The 24,540-nt window shown below is 43.9% G+C and overlaps 1 protein-coding gene across 1 annotated transcript in view; it reads left to right on the top strand.

The window, feature by feature from the left end:
- The window catches only part of LOC122926097 (tetraspanin-11-like), a 217,628-nt gene that overhangs the window by 47,578 nt on the left and 145,510 nt on the right, over nucleotides 1-24,540 (top strand). The window contains exon 2 of the mRNA XM_044277483.1: nucleotides 10,423-10,614. Coding sequence (XP_044133418.1) covers nucleotides 10,423-10,614 — 192 coding nt within the window. The remainder of the gene's footprint in view (nucleotides 1-10,422; nucleotides 10,615-24,540) is intronic.

Genomic DNA, 24,540 nt, shown 5'->3' with positions numbered 1-24,540 from the left:
TATGTGACGAAAAAACAATCTCAGAATGGCCTGGGTAAGTAAAGGCTTTTTAAAGTTATTCACACATAAAGTGACACTGGTCAGATATACAAAAAATGGCCAAGTCCTTAAGGTGAAATAGGGCTGAGTCCTTAAGGGGTTAAGTATTAATTTATAAAAATGTGAAATCTTAAACCTCTGATATAAATTCCCTATCATATCATTTAAAAAAGTAGAAGTATCTGTCTCCAACAGTGTTCTTTACACTAGTAAGTGCCGAACGTAACTGTAAATATCTAAACCAAGACAAACCCTCCATATTCTCCCTTTGTACTAACACCGAGAACGGAAGTATCTCTCCATTCTTCACCACTTATGTAACATAAAAAATATAATTTATTTGCCAAAATTGGTCCCCAGCTATTTTATCCAAGGCCTGTAGTTGAAGATTATGCCAGAGGGGAGTATACTGAAGAGATCCTTTTGTTCCCTGCCATCTTCTAATAGTATCCCATGCCTTAGATAATAGCTTTTTAGCTTCTCTATACTCTCATTGTACACTAGTCAATTGCCCCGATTCCAATCATGCGAATAGGTTGTCATAGGGGTATCTCCTCACCAAGGTAGTACAAAATGCCCTTTTCTCCCATTCACGATACAGCCATAATTGACCCACTATAAAATAGACCTTGAAATAGGGAAGATTTAGTCCTCCCTGTTCCAAAGGCCTGTATAAGTATTCCAATTTGAGCCTTACCCGCTTTCTTCCCCACAACAAATCGTTAATTATTCTCTCAATAAGCTTAAAAAAACTTATCCAGTTGATAAAAAAACTTGACCAGTTGATAGTCCAGTGGTTTTAGACCAGTTGATAATGGTTTTTGACCAGTTGGCAGGGAGGGACGTGATGACGTAAGTAAGGTGCGTCACACCATCTTCCTCCTCCTCCTGCCATGCTCCCCATGTCTCCCGCTCTCTGATTCGACTTCTGTCTCTAAACTGCCAGATTGAGGACGTCGGCTCTCTCAGAGGCTGGTGAGCTCGGTCTCATCCGATATTTTGCTGCTATTCATTGAGGTACCCCCCTCCCTCTCATCTCCCCTGTGAACGCAGCGTTGGAACCTTTTTCTGAGTGTAATCGTGCAGTGTCCCAGGGGGTCAGTAGTGTAGCTTTAGATATGCTGGGCTTTGTAGTGCAGGGTAACCCACTAACCTGGGACTCACTGTCGTCTTCAAACGGGTCAGCACTGGAACAGGCAGGTGATGAATGTCGTGACGGTAGTGCCAATTGAACGGTGGCACACCGTTTGTTGGTAGCAAGAATAACGCAGAAACCACGTGATAGCCAACCAAAACTGGAACTTTACTTGTTTTCTGTAATCGTCATGCATGGACATAATTGGAAGCGCAGTTCCATTGAAGACAGTTGGTTTACGTACGTTACAGACAGGCCGGATATAGCAAGGGGGTTTTCAGAGGGTTACACACAGGACTTGCAGTACAGACGGCTTGCACTCTATTCCTGACTGATCCTGAAACATGGAAATTATTCTCCAAGGCCCGATGCCCTAGCTCTGGCGTATCCTTGGGTCTGTCCTTATCAAGTACCTCCTCCGTTCTTTGAGTACCTCTTGCTTTATTAGGTTGGCCTCTGTTTCGTTCTGTGTCTTCAGGCTGGTTAGACTATCGCATTCCTGATTGACAACTAAAGACTCACGAGGGGACCCTTCTCCTTGGATCTGGAACCCGGTTACAGGGATTACACTACCCTCTCCTAGTTTGCAGGCTCCAGGCCTGCTCTACCCTCACAGGCCCATGGCCTGGCCTTAACTCAGACACAGTCTCATCTCCTTCTCCCTCTCTCACTCTCTCCGCTCTTCGACTCCCTGACTGGGCCTTATATACACTAGGGTTCCCTAGCTCCCTCTAGTGACTCAGAGCTGGAATAACACCCCTAGCCGGCCTGCACATGCACATTTCATAGTAACAGGGAAGTACATAGCATTACATTAGGAAGATGATTTATACCAACCTCCCCATAAATAAGGGGGAACGACAGCACACAAGTGACCCTTCTGTAGTGACGGGCATTACAGCTCCCGTACACTACAATCGGAGGGTTATCTCCCCACCGCACCATCAAAGGGGACTGTCTCCTCCTCTGTCCTCTGCTCGTCTCTGTCCTTCCGGACTGTGTGGCTCCTGCTCCTGCCTCTGGTGCGTTTTGGTCCCTCCGTCTTGTGTGTGCCCTCTCGTCCTGACCTGTTATAATGGGTATAATATCGCAATTATGAAAACTGTGTCCTTATTGAGAATCTGACTACGAAGCCTGTGTTTCCATTCAGAAGTTGTAACTATTCCTTCTCTGCCCTCTGCTTGTCCCTGGCCTTCGGACCTTGCTGTTCCTCCTCCTGCCCCTGATGCGTTTGTTGGTCTCACTGCTTTGCTTGCTGATTTCATGAATTTCTTGTTGGCTCCCTTCTTGCTCTCTGTGTGCCCTCTCCTCTTGACCTTCTAAATTCCGCATAAGAAGATTGGTGTGGGCTTGTTTGATTTTGGACTTATTTCGTTTTTTTTATTAGTTTCTTTTCTCTTGCTTTTTTCTGTCTAAAGCTATTCTATAGGAGAAAAAAGAAAAGATAGGAAAAAAAAAAAAAAAAAGCGACAAAGGAAGAATGGGAGAGGGAAAGGAAAGAGAAAAGGGGAAAAGAAGAAAAAATGGGCCCTAATCAAAATAGGCACTCAGCAGATTTTTCTGGGATAAAAACTGGTCAGAAACCCTTGGAATCTCCAAAGATTGAACAGTTTTTAAAATCTCCAAAGATTAGTACGAGAGCAGGACAAAAGGGAATACAGGATACCAATTTTAAAAAAAATTATTATAACTCCGTAACTATGTTGGATGAAATACAGGAAGGACACTCCCAGGGTGGGGGGCGGAGAGAGTGGAGGAAGCAGATCTATTCACTGTAGATTCTGCCCCCTTAAAAGAAATATTAATGGCAGTAAAAAAAAAAGGGGAGTTAATTCATGATATTGCATTGCAGCTTGGGACAGTTGAGTCCGATGTGATCCTCATAAGAGATGATGTTTCAAAAATCCGGGACAGACTTACTACTATAGAAAAGTTTGTGGCCGTTCTATAGAACGAACTTTAAACACTTAAAACTGAGTGCTCCATTTTAAAGATGGAATATAATATGCTTAAAAAAAATTACAGATATTTGAAGACAGGTCAAGGAGATATAATGTGAGAATTCTGGGGCTACCTGAGGGCATAGAGGAAGAAAATTCTGCTCAGATGATTCAAGCGATGATTATGAAGAAGTTTGGAAAGGAGACATTGTGTTCCTGGGTTAAAACCTGTTCCTGGGAGGCAGCCACGGGCACTTTTGGTTAGGATATTGGCTGCAAGAGACAGAGATATGATATTGAGAAGGGCGAGGGAGTTTTCTCCTAATTTATACAACGGGAATAAACTGTCCTTCTTTCTGGAGTTTTACTGTGTTTAAAAACACCTACAGGAAAGGAATATCAAGTATTCATTTCTTTATCCAGCTAAACCGGATTATTTTTGAGACTGGAACTCTTTTTTTGACACGCGGATCTTGCTATGGATTGGCTTGGTCGAAACAATATTTGAGTGCTTTAGTTTTTTTTTTTTCTTTTCTTGTTTCCACTATCCTTTTCTTCGTGTTTGGGAGTAGCAGGGGGACTGTGTGTGTGTGTGTGTGTGTGTGGGGGGGGGGGGTCCTGGATAAGAGATCTGTTGCATTATGTGGCAGATCAAGAGTGGTGGGGTAAAGAGGGTATCAGGGGGGCCTTGTGCTATTGGAAGTTTCTATGGGTTGGGACCCTTTTGGTTGAGTTTATGTCAGCTAGAATTTTAACTTGGAATGTTCGGGGTCTGGGTGATAAATTGAAGAAACTAGCGTTTTTTTATTTAGTGCGGAGACATCTTCCAGCAATTGTCTGTTTGCTGGAGACTCATCTTACTGAGGAGACTTCCCGGCATGTCAGCAGGGGAAGGGCTGCCCAGACTTATCACTCTACTTTTACTAGTTATTCCAGAGGAATAACAGTTCTTATTCATAGGGCAATTGATTATGTCTGTGAGGAATCCTCTGTTGACAGGCAGGGGAGATATGTTTTTTTATATGGTAAACCTGCTGGGAAATTATGTATCCTGGCCTTTGTCTATATTCCACCTCCTTTTTCTTTATATGTACTTAACTATTTGCTTACTGTACCTTTATGGAGCAATGGCCTGAAATGTCCTTCCTTAGTTATTGGGGATTTTGTGCTATTGATCCTAACCATAGATAGGATGGGGGAAGGGGGGGCTGCCATGCCTTTGCCAAGGGTTCACCTTTGGCCTGGTTTTGTCAGGAATCCGGCTTTGGGGACGTCTGGAGATGCTTAGAGCAAGGGGAAAGAGTTTATTCATGCGTAAGCAACTCTGGGAAATCTATGTTTAGGATAGATCTGGCCTTAATTAAAAATATGAATTATGTAAAATCGATGAAATATTAGGCCAGATCTCACTCGGACCATGTACCTCTCTCCCTTGAGCCCTGCATGGCTTACTGTCATGGTATGGTAAGACCCCAATTTAGATTTAATCCCTATTGGTTGCCGGTAATGGATAATCATGAGTTAATACAACCAGAAATGGTGTGATTTTGGGAGGTTAATTATAAATGAAGTGAAGACCCAAGTAGTGGGATGCATTTAAGGCCTATATGAGGGGGATTTTTATTAGTAACATCTCCAACTTAAAGGGGTTCTGCCATTTTTTTTAGCTGATGATCTATCCTCTGGATAGATCATCAGCATCTGATTGGCGGGAGACCGTCACCCGGGAAACCTGCCGAACAGCTGTTTGAGAAGGCAGCAGCGCTGGCAGTAGCATAGCAGCCTTCTCGCTGTTTACCGCAGGCCCAGTGATGTCACGACTAGTTTTGGCTGGCCTGGGCGGGGCTAAACTCTGTTGACTTGAATGGAGCTTAGCCACGCCCAGGCCATTGATACTAGTCGTGACGTCACTGGGCCTGTGGTAAACAGCAAAAAGGCTGCGGCCCTACTGCCACCGCCGCTGCCTTCTCAAACAGCTGATCAGCGGGGGTCCTGGGTGTCGGACCCCCGCCGATCAGATGCTGATTATCTATACAGAGGATAGATCATCAGTTTAAAAAAACTTCAGAACTCCTGAAGGAGAAGGTTTTAAGAACTCCTGAAGGAGAAGGTTTTAAAAGAAGCATCAATATCAGCTATGAATGACTTTTCTAGGAATGAGATAGAAGAAAATAGAAAAACCATGCAGAACGCAAGTCAATATGCTGATTTTATGCTTGACAAGGCCCAGCAGAGGTTATTTTTAAGGGTCAGGAATACTTCACTGAATCAGCTCGTCCGGGAAAACTCCTTTCGAGGGTGATTTCCAATCAAGATAAAAAATAAAAAAAACAGATATGTAATATTTGTCTGATAAATGGTATAAAGCAGATAATATCAGTAATATCACTGATGAAAGGATGGACTCCTATTTAGATATAATTTATTTCCCAGTTCTTACAGATAGTCGGAGGGAATAGCTTGAGGCAGAATTTTTCTTACAAGAGGTAGAGGCTGCAATTAGTGAGGGACATGAACATGTGGAGTCAGTGTGGGTAGAGATACATGGAGCTAAAAACAACAATAAAGTACTAATAAGAGTTTACTATAAACCACCTAATATACCAGAGTCCACAGAAAATCTACTACTAAACGAGATAGACGAGGCGGCAAATCATAATGAGGTGGTTATTATGGGGGACTTCAACTACCCAGATATAGACTGGGAAACTGAAACTTGTATATCTCATAAAGGAAACAGGTTCTTGGCAATAACCAAAGACAATTACCTCTCCCAACTGGTTCAGGACCCGACTAGAGGGACGGCCATACTGGACTTAGTATTAACCAATAGGCCGGACAGAACAACAGACGTGCAGGTTGGGGGACACCTGGGAAATAGTGACCACAAAGTAATAACCTTCCAATTATCATTCAAAAGAGCGTTTCTACAGGGAGGAACAAAAATACCAAACTTCAAAAAAGCTAAATTTAGCCAACTAAGAGAGGCCATAGGCCAAACTAACTGGGACAAAGTCCTCAAAAATAAAAATACAGCCACAAAATGGGATATCTTTAAAAACATCCTAAAATCTCATTGTGAGAGGTACATACCGTATGGTAATAAAAGGTTAAGGAACAAAAAGAAACCAATGTGGATAAATAGAACTGTAAAGAAAGCAATAAATGACAAAAATAAAGCATATCATTCACTGAAACAGGAGGGGAGCACGGAAGCACTGAAAAACTATAAGGAAAAAAATAGAACATGTAAAAAACAAATAAAAGCGGCCAAACTAGAGACCGAGAGATTAATTGCCAAAGAGAGTAAAACTAACCCTAAAATGTTCTTCAATTATATAAATGTTAAAAAGTATAAATCTGAAGGTGTTGGCCCTTTAAAGAGTAATGAGGGGCAAGTCGCAGAGAGCGATGAGGAGAAAGCAAAGCTGTTAAATATTTTTTTCTCCAATGTATTCACTGAGGAAAATAAATTGTCAGATGACATGCAGAATGCAAAAATAAATTCCCCATTAAAAGTGTCCTGTCTGACCCAGGAAGAAGTACATCAGCGACTTAAAAAGATTAAAATAGACAAATCGCCAGGACCGGATGACATACACCCCCGTATCCTAAAGGAATTAAGTAATGTCATAGCCAGACCCTTATTTCTGATATTTGCCGACTCTATACTGACAGGGAATGTCCCACAGGATTGGCGCATGGCATATGTGGTGCCAATATTCAAAAAGGGGCCAAAAACAGAGCCTAGAAACTATAGGCCGGTAAGTTTAACATCTGTTGTGGGTAAACTGTTTGAAGGTTTTCTGAGAGATGCTATATTAGAGCATCTCAACAGAAATAAGCAAATAACACCATATCAGCATGGCTTCGTGAGGGATCGGTCATGTCAGACTAATTTAATCAGTTTCTATGAGGAGGTAAGTTCTAGACTTGACAGCGGCGAATCAATGGATGTCGTGTATCTGGACTTCTCCAAAGCATTTGACACTGTACCACATAAAAGGTTAGTATATAAAATGAGAATGCTCGGACTGGGAGAAAACATCTGTATGTGGGTAAGTAACTGGCTCAGTGATAGAAAACAGAGGGTGGTTATTAACGGTACACATTCAGATTGGGTCACTGTCACTAGTGGGGTACCTCAGGGGTCAGTATTGGGCCCTATTCTCTTCAATATATTTATTAATGATCTTGTAGAAGGCTTGCATAGTAAAGTATCAATTTTCGCAGATGACACTAAACTGTGTAAAGTAATTTACACTGATGAGGACAGTATACTACTACAGAGGGATCTGGATAGATTGGAGGCTTGGGCAGATAAGTGGCAGATGGGGTTTAACACTGATAAATGTAAAGTTATGCACATGGGAAGGAAAAATGCAAGTCACCCGTACATACTAAATGGTAAAACACTCGGTAACACTGACATGGAAAAGGATCTAGGAATTTTAATAAACAGCAAACTAAGCTGCAAAAACCAGTGTCAGGCAGCTGCTGCCAAGGCCAACAAGATAATGGGTTGCATCAGAAGGGGCATAGATTCCCGTGATAAGAACATAGTCCTACCACTTTACAAATCGCTAGTCAGACCACACATGGAGTACTGTGTACAGTTCTGGGCTCCTGTAAACAAGGCAGACATAGCAGAGCTGGAGAAGGTCCAGAGGAGGGCATCTAAAGTAATAACTGGAATGGGGCAACTACAGTACCCTGAAAGATTATCAAAATTAGGGTTATTCACTTTAGAAAAAAGACGACTGAGGGGAGATCTAATTAATATGTATAAATATATCAGGGGTCAGTACAGAGATCTATCCCATCAGCTATTTATCCCCAGGACTGTGACTGTGACGAGGGGACATCCTCTGCGTCTGGAGGAAAGAAGGTTTGTACACAAACATAGAAAAGGATTCTTTACGGTAAGAGCAGTGAGAATATGGAACTCTCTGCCTGAGGAGGTGGTGATGGTGAGTACAATAAAGGAATTCAAGAGGGGCCTGGACATATTTCTGGAGCTTAATAATATTACAGGCTATAGCTACTAGAGAGGGGTCATTGATCCAGGGAGTTATTCTGATTGCCTGATTGGAGTCGGGAAGGAAGTTTATATTCCACTAAAGTGGAGAAAATGGGCTTCTACCTCACAGGGTTTTTTTTTTAATTGTTTTTTTTTGCCTTCCTCTGGATCAACTTGCGGGATAACAGGCCGAACTGGATGGACAAATGTCTTTTTTCGGCCTTATGTACTATGTTACTATGTTAATTAAGGCATGTTCTGGTAACTCTTTCCCAGGGTCAGATGGTTTTCCATATGAATTTTATCGTAAATATAGGGAGGTTATACTCCCTAATTTATTGAGGATGTTCACTGACTCTTTGGAGGAGGGGACCCTACCAGAGTCAATGACAGAAGCGGTAGTAATATTAATATTGAAAAAAAGGTAAGGACCCCTTGGATTTGGGGTCATATAGACCTATATCCTTACTGAATACTGATGTGAAGCTTCTTTCAAGGATTCTGACTACAAGGCTCTCTAGGGTGATTTCTTCGATTATACACCAAGGTCAGAACGGGTTTATTCCAAATAAGGGTGGGAGATTCCTTTGGGAGATATTGGTTAGGATGGGTTTTTTAGACAGATTTATAGATCTGATCAAATTACTGTATAGATCACCGTCGGCGAGACTGAATATTAATTGGGAGTTTGACAACGAGTTTTGCTTTGAATAGGGGTACTCTCCAAGGTTGCCCGCTCTTACAATTGCTCTTTGATATTTATATTGAGTCCTTATCCCTGGCTGTTAGGCAGGACCTCAAGATAGGAGGATTTGGAACAATGGGGGTGGAGGACCACATTTCACTATACGCAGATGATGTCTTATTTTTTATAGATTATACTAATACAACACTTCCAAGACTCATCCAAATAGTTAACTCTTTTGGTTAGGTCTCAGGCTTAGATATCAACTGGAAATTAGTATCTCTGTTATCAGTGATATCTTAAGTATGCAAAACTTCTGCAGACTGTGCATAGGTTTTTCTTCTGTTCACTTTCTTTTTAATTCAGTTATATATTTACTATTCATTTAAAGTATTGGGTGCTGCCTTTAATACTGTCACGGCTGGAGGTGGGGGAAACCCCCAGCCGTGCGGTGCCAGGAGATGGTAGGGTTACCACTTGGCCAAACAACACAGAATTAGGGAGCAGGTCACCTCCTGTTGCGTCCCTAACTCTGACCCTGTCTCCTACCTGCATGGGCCGACCTTGATGGTAGGAGGGCCCATACTCAGGAACCTCGGATCCCTGCTGACCCTCCGCAGATCCCTGACCTAGGAGCTGGGTGAGACGACCTACTCCTCCTTGGCACGGAGGAGCAGGAGTCTCAATGGCCAAGCAACAAGGGGAAACAAAAAACACCTTATGGCAGTGACAGGCAAACGCAATCAACACAACACTCACCTGCCACAGACAACACAACCAGGAACCCATGTGCAGGTGCTGTTAGTTCAAGACACCAAAGAACACAGCACACACCAGACATCACACAGGAACCCTGGACCATAAGCTGCAATAACACAAAACCCCACACACACCTAGATAACACCGTGTAACAAAGGTTTATGACCAGAAGGGAGGCCCCCACTGGTAGATGGTAATGTACAGGAGGTTGCTCCAGCTATGCCTGGCTGAAAGCAACCTACTGAGCCAAGCCAGAGAACGAGGCTATATAGGCCTAGGTGGCCACACCCACCGGTCAGAACACACCCAGTGACATCACACACACTGGGAAGAGAATTAACCCTTCCAGCACCACAGGAAAGGGAAAACACCAACTAAAAGGGGAAGTACACACAATCCATAAAACACACCAACACACTCACCTGTTACCGCCAGCAACGGCATGCGTGGCAACCATGTTCTGGGGAACAGCCAGCAGGCCGAGACCCTGCCACCACATGCATACAACAACAGACGTTGCCGCGGACAACCGCAGGTGAAGGAAGGTGTCTACGTGCATACAACACATAACCTCGTGCACCACAAAACGACAAAAGGGAGTGCACATAAAACACGTTGCCAAAGGCAACCGCTCGCATGCCTGTTGTCCACGGCAACCGCACCTGAGGCAAACCACAAAGTGCCCCCAGCTGCGGTTGACACAACACCAAACCGCGGGTAACTGCATGCGGCTCCCAAGGAGTCACGACCATGACCAAGGGTCGTGACAAATACGTACTTATTATTACTCAGTACATTGCTTTAAAATAAAAAAAAATAGTAAAGTTTTGTGTTTTTTTAACAGATTGGTGGAGCTGCAGTCATTGCAATGGGTTTATGGACCTTAATGGAGAAAAGCAGTTACATTGCTTTCCTAGCATACAGTACTCTATCGGTATCAGCATACATTCTGCTATTTGCTGGCGGTGTAGTCATGATCACTGGTTTTCTCGGCTGCTGTTCTTTGATTCGAGAACATAAAACCTGCCTTACAATAGTAAGTAAACCGTGTCAACGATGTAATTATGTTTTTGCTGGTCATTCTCTTCTTCTTTTCTCTTAAGCTTATACAATTGTTGTTTCCAATTAGCTAAGGAAGCAAAAGGGTTAATGGTAACATCTGTGGTGCTCTATAGTACTTATGGGTGAATGGGGGGGGAAAACTGTACCTGTATCTGGCATTTGTGATATGTCAAATGGATATGCTATAAATACCTGAGATGGTAATATCTCTTTAAAATATATTTTGGCTGTCTGCAGCCACCACTAGAGGGAGCTCAGTCAATTTATACTAATACATCTCCTATTGAATGCAATACTAGCTGTATAACTAAGTATGCATTGAGCTGGCGGTTATTACACTTATGCCTCATTTTCCTTATTTCCAAAATGTATTAACATTTGCAGTTTTAAAAATGCATGTGCCAAAAAATATTACCCCCAAACTGTAGTATGGCACCATCTCTCTTTCTCTTGCAGCGACCCCGTGAAGAGCCGGTGTAGAGGATAAGAGTGGTAGTGGCCTTCCCTAATGAAGTGTTATGTCATGGTAAACTCCCTCAGGCCGTTGCTTCCTGGGGATCGGTGCAATCAAATTATAGTACTGAAGAATGAGGCCAGAGTTAAACCTAACAGTCCTTTATATTACATGCAACATACAACTTGAAATACATATAGAAGCAGTAGGCTTTAAGTCAAAATATTTTCTGGCACCAGAAAGGATGTGGAGGCAGGATGGTTGGTGGCAATTTAGTACTTAGTTGATACTGGCCTATTGGTTGTTTGGTGATGGGTGGCTTGATTGTATTCCCTCACCTAACAGCAGTGTCTGTAGATGTAGAAGTAGCAGGTTACTCTGCTGTCTAGACTCTCAAGGCTTCACTTGATGATAAAATGAAGTTTTCCTCTATGTGGAGTCTGTAACAGGAGCAGGAGCGCAGCTACTTGCTTCCTCTCCTCTCTGAGGCTTCTCAGGAACTCCACCTCCTAGCAGGAAGCAGGAAAAGCCCAGTCCTACCAAGAGGGGAAAAATAGGGTGTTTAACCCTGTTCCTGCCAACATTTCCTTGCTGGTATTAATGGCCAGGAACAAATAGTAAAGTACATAACATAATACAATAAACAATTTGTAGTACCCTCAGGTCTGGGGTACTACATTTTCTCTGGACATTGAGATGGCAGATGTACTGTCTTGATGTTCTCGTTGCAGAGGGTAATGTGAAGTTCACAAGTACCTGCCTGTCCTGTATCTTTAGCTCTTCGGGTTGACTGGGAAATATAGTTTTGTGTTGGGACACAGGTGGTCACTTAGTCTGTTTTGCTGGAACGCATTTTCTGTCAAGCAAGTAGTGAAAGAGGTTTTGAGCAGCGGTGATACAAATTAGGAAGAGAAAAACAGCCAGGAGATGCAGATTTGAATCTATACGTCCTTTTGCTAGTTGGGAGTACTCCTTTAACTCGAGAACTGTGTGGCTGCTTTTCCCAAGGGGCACTGTTTCTGCACCCGATGCAGCCTTCTCAGGCTCTGGGCCCTGTAGCAGCTACTATGACCGTACATTCCTGTAAAACACTATTTAATTCCTTACAAAAGTCAAATTACAACCTCCATCATAATCAGCTGTTTGAAGAAGCTGCACAACTCCATTGAGTACTGCAGCCCTCTTCCTAAGCCAGTGACGTCACGTTTATCGGTCACATGGGCTAGGTGCACTTTAATCCCATTCAAGTGAATGGGCCTGGCCTGCAGTACCAATGGCAAGCGTTTGGTGTAGGAGTAAAAAAAACAAAACAGGCTAGCGTAAGAAGAATAAAAGTCTCTCTTTACTGTAGTTCGAAAAAGCAGCAGTAGTACATTAAGCTATAGCAAGAGTACAGTTTCAATTGAGTACAGTGCAATTTTCTCCCAGATACAAGTGTATGGATTTTGGAAAAGATGGGAGTTATGGCCCTCTTTTCTATCTAGCTTGCTAAAGTCTCTATCAATAGAATGTATGGGAAACAATAGTACTCTGGCAGTAATGGTGGCAGTAGTGTCCACTGCAAGATAGGTTTTGATGGCATGTCTGGCCAGGACATGTCTAAGTGTTAAGGGTGTCTTAACAGTGTCCCTCTACTGCAGTAAGGTCTGAATGGATGTAGTCACAGGATACTTTGCTGACTCCTATGCTTGGCCATAAAGATTCTTTCTTGCTGTAGTAGAAACAGTTTCCCAGAGATCGGTTAGTCTCTGGATCCTGAGGCCTAAGGAGAAGGAGTACATGGACTCGCTTCTTCCCGATTCAACACATTCTAGTCTACTCTCCTCATCTAATCTGCTATGAGTGCTGAGCCAGGGTTTGTTAACCCTGAGTTTGTCATCCTTACACACTATACTGGGTGCAATATACAACATGGTAAAATAATACATTACATAACTTAAGAACAAACCTATTTGCAGATACCTCCTGTAGGTGTGTGTGTTGGGGGGGAAAGGGGGGGGGGCGCGGTACTGCAGAGGCAGGATCTATCCTGGACCTATCAATATTTTAGTCCTGGAAAAATCCTTTTAACATATTATTGTGTAGAGATTTTGAATTTTTGGACAGCAGATTTAGAACTTTTCAACAGAAGATTTCTATTTTATTTGCCTTGTGCACAATTTGAGTAAGTAAGAAATGGATATCTTTATTGTTATGATGAATGGACACCCAGAATGTCCTGTTCCTTGGAACTGGCAAACTAGTGTGTTGGTCTAATTATTCAGTGTACGTAGCTGTTATAGAGACAAATGATTGTGCCCTGGTTTTCATATAGTCCCAGAATAGATACTGTCAGCAATTCTTGTTTATTACAGAGTAAAATAAAAAATCTTTAGCTCATTTTTATGACACATCTAATCTGGGAGCCTTGCTGCTTCTATCACCCTTACTGACCCTGGAGAGAAGGCCTTCATTACTCAAGCAAAAGAAATATTTGCCACAGATTTGCTATACATAAAATTTAAAGCAACAATCACTCTTGTACATTCCTATCACTATTCCAGTGATATACACTGAACAAAAATATAAACACAACACTTTTGGTTTTGCTCCCATTTTGCATGAGCTGAACTCAAAGATCTGAAACATTTTCTACATACACAAAAGACCCATTACTCTCAAATATTGTTCACAAATTTGTGTTAATAAAATGCACCTCTGTTCGTTGTCCATAACATACACCTGCCCATACCATAACCCCACCGCCACCATAGGCCACTCGATCCACAATGTTGATGTCAGCAAACCACTCACCCACACGACGCCACACACGGGACTCATCCGTGAACAGAACGCCTCTCTAATGTGCCAGACGCCATCGAATGTGAGCATTTGCCCACTCAAGTCAGTTACGATGATGAGCTGCAGTCAGGTCCAGACCCCGATGATGACGACGAGCATGCACATGAGCTTCCCTGAGATGGTTTCTGATAGGTTGTGCTGAAATTCTTTAATTATGCAAACCGATTGTTGCTGCAGCTGTCCGGGTGGCTGGTCTCAGATGATCATGGAGGTGAACATGCTGGATGTGGAGGTCCTGGGCTGGTGTGGTTACACATGGTCTGCGGTTGTGAGGTGGGTTGGATGTACTGTCAAATTCTCTGAAACAAAAAACTCACTAAAAAAGTGGCCTAAACGGGTGGAAATGCTCCAAACCCAGACACTGTAGCGTGTCTATAACTGGGGGAGCAATTCCTCCGCATGCGGTCCGCAGATAGCGGCAATCCCCAGCAAAAAAAGCGTACAATGGAGGATACTGGGGCGGACCACATGCACCACAAGGACATCTTACACAAAATGATACATTGTGCAGATGAAAAAATATATAAATACAAAAATCACTGCAGAAAATGCACCAAAATGATATGCAACTGACAATACTAGCTAATTCTTCAAGCCGATGTTAAAAGCTGAGAACTTTGCCAATATCTTCCAGTCAGGAACATATCGTAACCCCTCGTGCACCACATTACGGTGTCTCAGCACGCATGGGTTCCTACCACTCAACTACCCATGGTGTGTGAACAGGGTCTGAACAGTGCTAGAAACCAACTCACAGCTTAAGGAATTAGCTAGTATTGTCAGTTGCATATCATTTTCTGCAGTGATTTTTAAATTCTCTGAAACGCCTTTAGAGACGGCTTATGGTAGAGAAATGAACATTCATTGCATGGGCAACAGCTCTGGTAGACATTCCTGCATCTGTCGCATTGTGCTGTGTGATCAAACTGCACATTTCAGAGTGTCCTTTTATTGTGGGTAGTCTAAGGCATACCTGTGCAATATTCATGCTGTCTAATTAGCACCTTGATATGCCACACCTGTGAGATGGGATGGATTATCTCAGCAAAGGAGAAGTGCTGTAACGGGGTGCTGAAGGCACACTCGGTCTCCCATCAGCCGCAAACCTGCTGCTTAGCTTCGGGAGCGAGGATCTGTGTTTGACCTCGTTCCCACAGCGGCTTTGCTAGCTGGGGGGCTCCCTGCTCCTAGGTCTGCCTTGAGCGCCGAGCTGATCACTCGGTGCTCGACTGGTCAGTCTGTCGGTCATGTGACGCTGGCCACGTCACATGACCCTCACTCCCCACTATAAATACAGGCAGCCTGCTGGCCACAGGTTGCCTATTAATTTAAGTTCCTGGCAGTTGTTAGATACCTGTGTAATTACCTGATCCTGTTCCCTGATGATCCTTTGACCTTACTAAGAAAGGGGCGGATTTGGAGAATTGGTCTACTGAGGCCATTTCTTCATTTGAAAAATTAAAAAAGGCATTCAGTAGCGCTACCATTCTGATCCAGCCTGATCAGGAGAGACCTTTTATTGTGGAGGTGGATGCATCTGAGGACGGCGCAGGAGCAGTCCTTTCACAAGATCCTGCGAGCCTTACTAACCTGAGACCATGTGCCTTCTTTTCCAGGAAATTCTCTCCCACGGAGAGAAACTACGACATAGGGAATAGGGAGCTGCTGGCCATTAAATGGGCATTTGAGGAGTGGAGGCATTTTCTGGAGGGGGCAAGGCATTGTGTAACTGTTGTCACTGACCATAAAAACCTTATGTTTCTCGAGTCTGCTAAGAGGTTGAATCCCCGTCAAGCCAGATGGGCTCTGTTTTTTACTCGTTTTGATTTTTCCATTACGTTCAGGCCGGGAAGTAAAAATGTGAAGGCGGATGCATTATCTCGGAGCTTCCATGCTTTTCAACCTACTGAGGTACCAACTGAATCCATCCTACCAGCAAAAATCTTCATAGCAGCTCTAACCCAGGATATCTCGCCTCGCATTAGGTCTGAACAACATCTGGCACCGGTATCCACCCCAACAGATAAGTTGTTTGTTCCCGTACAATTTTGTCTCCAGCTGTTGGGTGAGTGTCACGATTCTGCCTTTTGTGGACATCCGGGTGTTGAGGGCACTAAGGATCTGGTTTCTAGATCTTATTGGTGGCCCACTCTAACTAGGGATGTCAAGTCCTACGTGTCAGCCTGTGAGGTTTGTGCCAGGTCCAAGACACCTAGGACTCGCTCTGCTGGTAACCTACGACCCCTACCCATTCCGAGTAGACCCTGGTCCCATATCTCAATGGACATTATGACTGACCTACCGCCGGCGGATGGGTAAGACTGTAGTTTGGGTAGTGGTCGATAGGTTTAGCAAGATGGTCCATTTAATTCCCCTGTCTAAACTTCCGAATGACAAAACCCTGGCGTCTATTTTTGTGAAAGAAATTGTTTGATTGCATGGTATCCCGGAAAATATTGTTTCTGACAGGGGTGTGCAGTTTGTGTCCAAACTCTGGAGGGCCTTCTGTCAAAAATGTCAAATTTCATTGTCTTTTTCCTCTGCCTACCACCCTGAGAGTAATGGGCAGACTGAACGCCTTAATTAGTCTGTGGAACAATTTTTGAGGTTGTATGTTGCTGATGACCAGCAATTATGGGTGAAATTTCTTCCATTGGCTTAATTTGCTTTAAATAACCGTGCCAATTCTTCTGCTGGGATTTCACCTTTCTTTTGTAACCATGGTTTCTATCCCCGTTTTCATTCTGGGTAATCCGTCTCCTCCTCTAACCCTGAGGCGGATAGGCTCTCCTCCGAACTGTGCACAGTTTGGGCCCGGGTTTAATCGGACTTAGAAAAGGCTCAAAGTTCTCAGAAACTCAAGGCCGATAGGAGACATTCAAGGGGGGTGAATTTTCAGGTTGGGGATAAAGTATGGTTGTCCTCCAAGAAATTAAGGTAGATTCTAAAAAGTTTGCTCCTCGTTTTATTGGACCATATAAGATCACGGAGGTGATTAACCCGGTATAATTTAGCTTGGAGCTGTCCGAGTCATTCCACATTCATAATGTGTTCCATAAATCTCTACTTAAAAAATATTTTGAACCGGTAGTACCATCGAAAGCCTTGCCTCTGACGGTTCTTGTTAATGATGCTGTCTAGTATGTGGTATCTAAAATAGTGGATGTCAGGAAGGTGCATAATTCCTTGCAGTACCTGATTCACTGGAAGGGGTATGGACCTGAAGAGAGATCTTGGGTACCTGCCAGGGTGGTTCATGCTCCTAGACTTGTTCGAAAATTTCATTTAGAACACCCTGAAAGGCCATCGCCTGAAGTCTTGGGTCCGGTGGCCCCTCGTAAAAGGGGGGGCACTGTAAAGGAGCGCCGAAGGCACACTCGGTCTTCCATTAGCCGCAAACCTGCTGCTTAGCTTCGGGAGCGAGGATCTGTGTTTGACCTCGTTCCCATAGCGGTTTTGCTAGCTGGGAGGCTCCCTGCTCCTGGGTCTGCCTTGAGCGCCGAGCTGATCACTCGGTGCTCAACTGGTCGGTCTGTCGGTCATGTGACGCTGGCCACGTCACATGACCCTCACTCCCCACTATAAATACAGGCAGCCTGCTGGCCACAGGTTGCCTGTTAATTTAGGTTCCTGGCAGTTGTTGGATACCTGTGTACTTACCTGATCCTGTTCCCTGACGATCCTTTGCCTGCTCCTCCTGTACTGCGCATCCTTCCTGGTATATTGACCTCGGCTTCCACCTGACTATTCTTTGCAGACTTCTTTGGTACTTCTCGACTCTCCTGGTATTTATGACCCCGGCTTCTCCTGACCATTCTTTGCTTATCCCTCTGTACTGCGTTGTCCTCTTGGTTTTGACCCGGTCCGTTCACTATCCGTTATTTATCTTGTCTGTCTTTCCCGCACGTATCCTAAGTTAGGAACTGCCATCCAGTTGTCCCCTGTCATCAGGACTCATGAGGCAAGTAGGCAGGGCCAGGGGTGAGGGTGGAGCGCAGTGGTCACTATCCCCCCCCCCCTGTGTGTGTGTGTATGTGACCATTACAAGTGCTCATTAACACAGATTTAGACAGATTTGTGAACAATATTTGAGAGTAATGGGTCTTTTGTGTATGTAGAAAATATTTCAGATCTTTGAGTTCAGCTCATGCAAAATGGGAGCAAAACCGAAAGTGTTGTGTTTATATTTTTGTTCAGTGTATATAGTGTCAGAAAGTGGAACATATACAGTTAAATATGTGAAAGTGTAGCATTATCTCTTAAAAACTGTAGCTAGGCTTTTTTTTTTTTTAACCAAGACAAAGATTTAGTTTGATGCCCTAGATCTGTGTCTAAATATCATACCCAAAGTAAAATGGCTGGTGAGTGACCCCCTCTGGCACCTAGCTGTGGCACATGTCCTAGTGACCATTTATAGCTACTCCCTTGATGTGAATAAATAATATGGGAGTTATTTATTAAACAGAAATCTTCCTTAATTAGGCTTATTTCTGGTGCAGATTCTGGCGCATCATTTTTCTCAGCATCGTGGGCACATATAAACATGGTATTAACACAGATTGCTTCACCTGCCAAGCGCATGTGCAACAGATCAGCCAATCTCATAGGTACAAATCTGCTGACAGATGCCCTCTTTTGTTTGTGTACAACATAAAGATTTGCATTCTATTAATTTTGTCCTCTTACTGTAAAAAGTAATAAAATGATCTAAAAAACAAGGAGAATATCCAGCTATCATGGTTTGGGAGAATAAACATCATTAAAATGAATATCCTCTGGAAAATTCTTTAGTTTCTGCAAACAATGAGATTCTATTATAATTTTTTTTTTTAAAGAAAACAAAATATTGTTTATATTTACATGGAAGTCGGGTCATTACAGATTAAAAAAACACTTAGGCTATATGCACACGAACGTTGTTTGTTTCCATGTCCGTTCCGTTTTTTTTTTGTGGATAGGATGTGGACCCATTCATGTCATCCGTTTTTAGTTTTTTTTTGCAGGTCTGCAATTTGCGGACCGCAAAACACATACTGTCGTGTGCATGTAGCCTTATTAAGAAAATCCTAAGAGAATTAAGTAGACAGATCTTTATTTCTGTTATTTAAAGACTATATATTAACAAGGAGTCTTCCACAGGATTGGTACTTGCCGTTTTATAAATATGGTGCCAATATTCAAAAAGGGGTAAAAAACAGAGTCCGGAAACTATAGGCTGGTAACATCTGTCGTGGGTAAACTGTTTGAGAGTTGTCTAAGAGATGCTATTCTAGAATATCTCAATGAAAATAAGCGAATAACACCATATCAGCATGGCTTCATGAGTAGTGATGGATGAACATCGGCCGGGACGGTTCGCGAATGCGTGTTCGCAATCAAGCGTTCGCGGCGGGCCCCATTGATTCTAATGGCAGGCGAACCTGAAAAACCTTCAGGTCATATTTGCAGCCACCAAATACTTACTAGAAGTGCACAAAAAGTCCCAGAACATGGATAGTGACATGCCAGAGGGGGATCACTGGCAAGAATTTCCACAAAAAAATATGTATTTTAATCATGGGGCCATTTGTATGTGTCTTAAAGGGAAACTCTCAAAAATGTTCCGTGCTGGAACCTAGAGAAATTTTATTTTAGGCCATGGGAGTACAGGCCCCCAAAATTAGGCATTCACCTGTGTGACACAGTGAGAGGCTTGGTCATGGAAAACAGGTATTTTCCTCCTAGCATGTGCTGCTGGGGTGATTTACAGCCAGGTGAGGTCAAATACCGGACCAGATTTTAAATGCAGGTCCGGGTTTTGGCAGCACCTGGCTGTCCTTAAATAGGCAGCTGGGCTCAGAAGCCATGTCTCTGTGTTGGGAACTGGGAGCCTTGTGTCTGGATGAAGGCTTGCTACCTGTCTGGTGTAAAAACAGGTTGGTGCTGCTATGAGCAAGAACTCTTTGAGGCAGAATTGCAGCATGGTGTGAATTACCACCGACACCGCAAGATGACTTTTTGTTTGAATGATCCAAAGAACTTGTTGTTGCCTCTATACTGCGTCTGCTAATCCTGTTTACCAGAGCGAATCCCCACAATTGGTGGAGGATGCGTGCTAGAGCAGTGAGGCTGGTGTGAACGCCGATATTTTTGGTTTCTGCATCTTTCAGGCACGGTTCTATATCGTACATTAAACCAGCTGTATTACAACCAGTGCCCAATGACAAAATGGAGGCTGTTGTGAAGGCCCTCATGGAGACTAATCCACAGCAGTGAGAGACAACCCTGAGAGACACCCTGAGTGTCCATGATGCCAGGAAAGCAGTCTGTGCCGCGATCCAGTATTTGGCCCTATTCTCTTAAATATACAGTCAGGTCCATAAATATTGGGACATTGACACAATTCTAACATTTTTGGTTCTATTCACCACCAAAATGGATTTGAAATGAAACGAACAAGATATGTTTTAACTGCAGACTGTCAGCTTTAATTTGAGGGTATTTACATCCAAATCAGGTGAACGGTGTAGGAATTGCAACAGTTTGCATATGTGCCTCCCACTTGTTAAGGGCCCAAAAAGTAATGGGACAATTGGCTTCTTAGCTGTTCCATGGCCAGGTGTGTGTTATTCCGTCATTATCCCAATTACAATAAGCAGATAAAAGGTCCAAAGTTCATTTCAAATGTGCTATTTGCATTTGGAATCTGTTGCTGTCAACTCTCAAGATGAGATCCTAAGACCTGTCACTATCAGTGAAACAAGCCATCATTAGGTCGAAAAAACAAAACCATCAGAGAGATAGCAAAAACATTAAGCGTGGTCAAAACAACTGTTTAGAACATTCTTAAAAAGAAGGAACGCACCAGTGAGCTAAGCAACACCAAGAGACCTGGAAGACCACGGAAAACAACAGTGGTGGATGACCGAAGAATTCTTTCCCTGGTGAAGAAAACACCCTTCACAACAGTTGGCCAGATCAAGAGCACTCTCCAAGAGGTAGGTGTATGTGTGTCAAAGTCAACAATCAAAAGAAGACTTCACCAGAGTGAATACAGAGGGTTCACCACAAGATGTAAACCATTGGTGAGCCTCAAAAACAGGGAGGCCAGATTAGAGTTTGCCAAACAACATCTAAAAAAGAGTTCACAGTTCTGGAACAACATCCTATGGACAGATGAGACCAAGATCAACTTGTACCAGAGTGATGGGAAGAGAAGAGGTATGGAGAAGGAAAGGAACTGCTCATGATCCTAAGCATACCACCTCATCAGTGAAGCATGGAGGTGTCATGGCGTGGGCATGTATGGCTGCCAATGGAACTGGTTCTCTTGTATTTATTGATGATGTGACTGCTGATAAAAGCAGTGCAATGGCCAAGTCAATCACCCGACCTGAATCCGATTGAGCATGCATTTCACTTGCTGAAGATATAACGGAAGGGAAAATACCCCAAGAACAAGCAGGAACTGAAGACAGTTGCAGTAGAGGCCTGGCAGAGCATCACCAGGGATGAAACCCAGTGTCTGGTGATGTCTATGCGTTCCAGACTTCAGGCAACCAAGTATTAAAAAGTGAAAGTTTGATTTATGATTATTATTATGTCCCATTACTTTTGGTCCCTTAACAAGTGGGAGGCACATATGCAAACAGTTGTAATTCCTACACCGTTCACCTGATTTGGATGTAAATACCCTCAAATTAAAGCTGACAGTCTGCAGTTAAATCACATCTTGTTTGTTGCATTTCAAATCCATTGTGGTGGTGTATAGAACCAAAAAGCTTAGAATTGTGTCGCTATCCCAATATTTATGGACCTGACTGTATATACTAATGATCTTGTAGAAGGCTTGCACAGTAAAATATAAATTTTTGCAGATGACACTAAATTGTGTAACGTAATTAACACGGAGGACAGTTTACTGCTACAGAGTGATGTGGGTAGATTGGAGGCTTGGGCAGAGAAGTGGCAGATGAGGCTTAACATTGACAAATGTAAGGTTATGCACATGGGAAGGAATAATGCCAGTAAATACTAAATGGTAAGACACTGGGTAACAGTGACGTAGAAAAGGACTTAGGAATTTTAGTGAACAGCAAACTAAACTGTAGAATCCAGTGTCAGGCAGCTGCTGCCAAGGCCAATAAGATATTAGTTTACATCAAAAGGGGCATAGATGCCCCAACTGAGAACATAGTCCTGCCACTTTACAAATCACTAGTCAGACAAAACATGAAGTGCTGTGTACAGTTCTGGGCTCCTGTGAACAAGGCAGACATAGCAGAGCTGGAGAGGGTTCAGAGAAGGGCAACTTAAGTAATAACTGGAATGGGTGGACTACAGTACCCAGAAAGATTAGGGTTGGGCTACTTTCACATCAGCGTTCTAGCATTCAGGTTTTGAGATCCGGCAGAGGATCTCAACACCAGGCCAAGATGGTTTAATTTTGGGCCAATGTATTGTGAATGGGGTATGCCCCGTTTAGGATGCAAAGCTATGCATTCCATTCTGGCAGCATTATGTTTTGTAACCAGGCACAAAACTGCTGCAAACTTCTGTTTTGTGTTCAGTTATCGAAAGGGAACAAACCAGATCAGTTACTAAAAACAATGCAATTCAATGGTGATGGATCCATTTTTTTTTAGATCCTATAAAAACACAAGTAAATAAATGGTAATAAGACGGCTCACTCTCTATAGACACGGATTGGTGCCACTGTCTAAAATGAATCATCCCTTCAAAAACAGTAAAATAGAATAGTATTGGACCGGCACTCAAACATAAGGGTTCACGCAAAGAACCAATAAAGTAAAATGGTGCAATTTATTAAAACATAAAAACATACATACACGTAATAGTGGGATGGGATAGTGGATGGACTATCTTATGTATCAAGTCCGTGAGGGGCAGGTATATCTGTTAGATTGGATCAAACCTAGCTAGTTGGAGAAAATGGATAATGTCTCTAGGAGAGTCCCCGGAATAATAATGGACGGACGATACGTGCCACCAGAGGTCCTGGCCTCGGTGGAGTAAGAACCGGATCATTGCGGTTACAGCGGCGAATGCTGCTGGCGCAGCGTGTCCGGGCCGGTTCTTACTGTTCCCCACGGCCAGCCCAGGTTTTTGGTGGAGCTGGGCCTTAAAGAACCCAGCCTGCTGATGATGGGGGTGGGGTGTGTCTTGCTGTGCTGGAGATTTCCACAGACAGAGTGAGTGCTGGTGAAGGAGAGTCTGGGCGCAGCACACATTGAAGGATAGCCCTGGGACCTGTGGTGCTACGAGCCGAAGGGGCTCTGGCCTGAGGGAGACAAAGGCAGATAGCCTAGAAGCCTGCAGAACTGCTGTGGTCTGTCCAAAACAAGGTGACTCAAACCTGCTGTTTATTTTCTATGGAAGGACTTTTGTTTTATGCACTATGTGGATTTGCACCTGTGTGGTCTGCACATTGCCTGTTATGCCGTTGGTGTGAATAAAGTCACAGTGTATCACAAAGACTGTCTATGATTGCCTCAATACTGCCGCCGCTACCGTAGCCTACCACGAGCACATCCCCACAATTGGTGGCTTGGAGCGGGCATTCCTGCAGTGAGGCAGGCCTGAGGCAAAAGTTGTGTTGGACTGCATGTCATATATCAGGCCTGCAAGTTTTATGGTTCCTGACAAGATGGAGGAGGCCATTAAGCACCTGATTCAGAGTAATGTACAGCAGCAACAGGCATTGCAGGCTCAGAAGGAAAGACATGATGAGGCTATGTGTGCACAGCAGCAAACAAACAATCTCCTAATGCAGCAGCTGGTAGCCATGCAAGAGTCGGTGCGAACATCCCTGCAAGGAGTTTCAACTGCGACAACCCCGACTGTGTCTACCGCCAGGGACAAAGTCCGATCCGCCCTGAGGAAAATGGGTCCGGGAGATGATATAGAGGCATTCCTGATGGTATTCGAAAGAACCGCGGAGCAAGAGAGGCTGCCGTTGGAGCAGTGGGCCGAGGTGGTGGCGCCTTTTCTGGTGGGGGACGCACAAAAGGCCTATTTTGACCTCAGCTGCGATGAGGCCAAGGACTATGAGAGGCTAAAAACTGAGGTGTTGGCCAGGTTGGGGGTAAACACCTATGTGCGAGCGCACAGGGTGTATCAGTGGGTGTTTGCCGAGTCCCGACCCGCCCGGTCACAAGCCTATGACTTACTTCACCTAGTAAAAAAATGGCTTCAGCCTGAAATATTGAGCACTTCTCAGATGGTTGAAAGGGTCGTGGTCGACAGGTTCGTGCGTACCCTCCCGAGAGCCATACAGCGCTGGGTGGGACAAGGCGATCCAGGCAACCTGGAACAACTGGTTAGCCTGGTGGAGAGGTATATGGCCACTCAGGATTTGGTGCGGGACTCAGCGGTACTACCGAAGTCACGTCAGCCCCCGTTGCCGACCCGGGATCCTGAAAAAGGGTTCCCACCACATAAGGAGGGGAGTGGATCTCCAGTCCGTGGGAGGAATACCCTGGGGAGGAGGGAGGCTGCGAGGATCAGATGTTGGCATTGTCAGGACTGGGGACATGTGGCATCCAACTGCCCTAGGGCATCCGAACCCATGGACTGCGGGTTCGCTCGCCGGTCCTCTTTTTATGC

Source organism: Bufo gargarizans, chromosome 2 (assembly GCF_014858855.1).
Source record: "Bufo gargarizans isolate SCDJY-AF-19 chromosome 2, ASM1485885v1, whole genome shotgun sequence".
Lineage (NCBI taxonomy): Eukaryota > Metazoa > Chordata > Amphibia > Anura > Bufonidae > Bufo > Bufo gargarizans.
The sequence above is the reverse complement of the archived record's forward strand: the minus strand, read 5'-3'. Positions and strand labels throughout refer to the sequence as shown.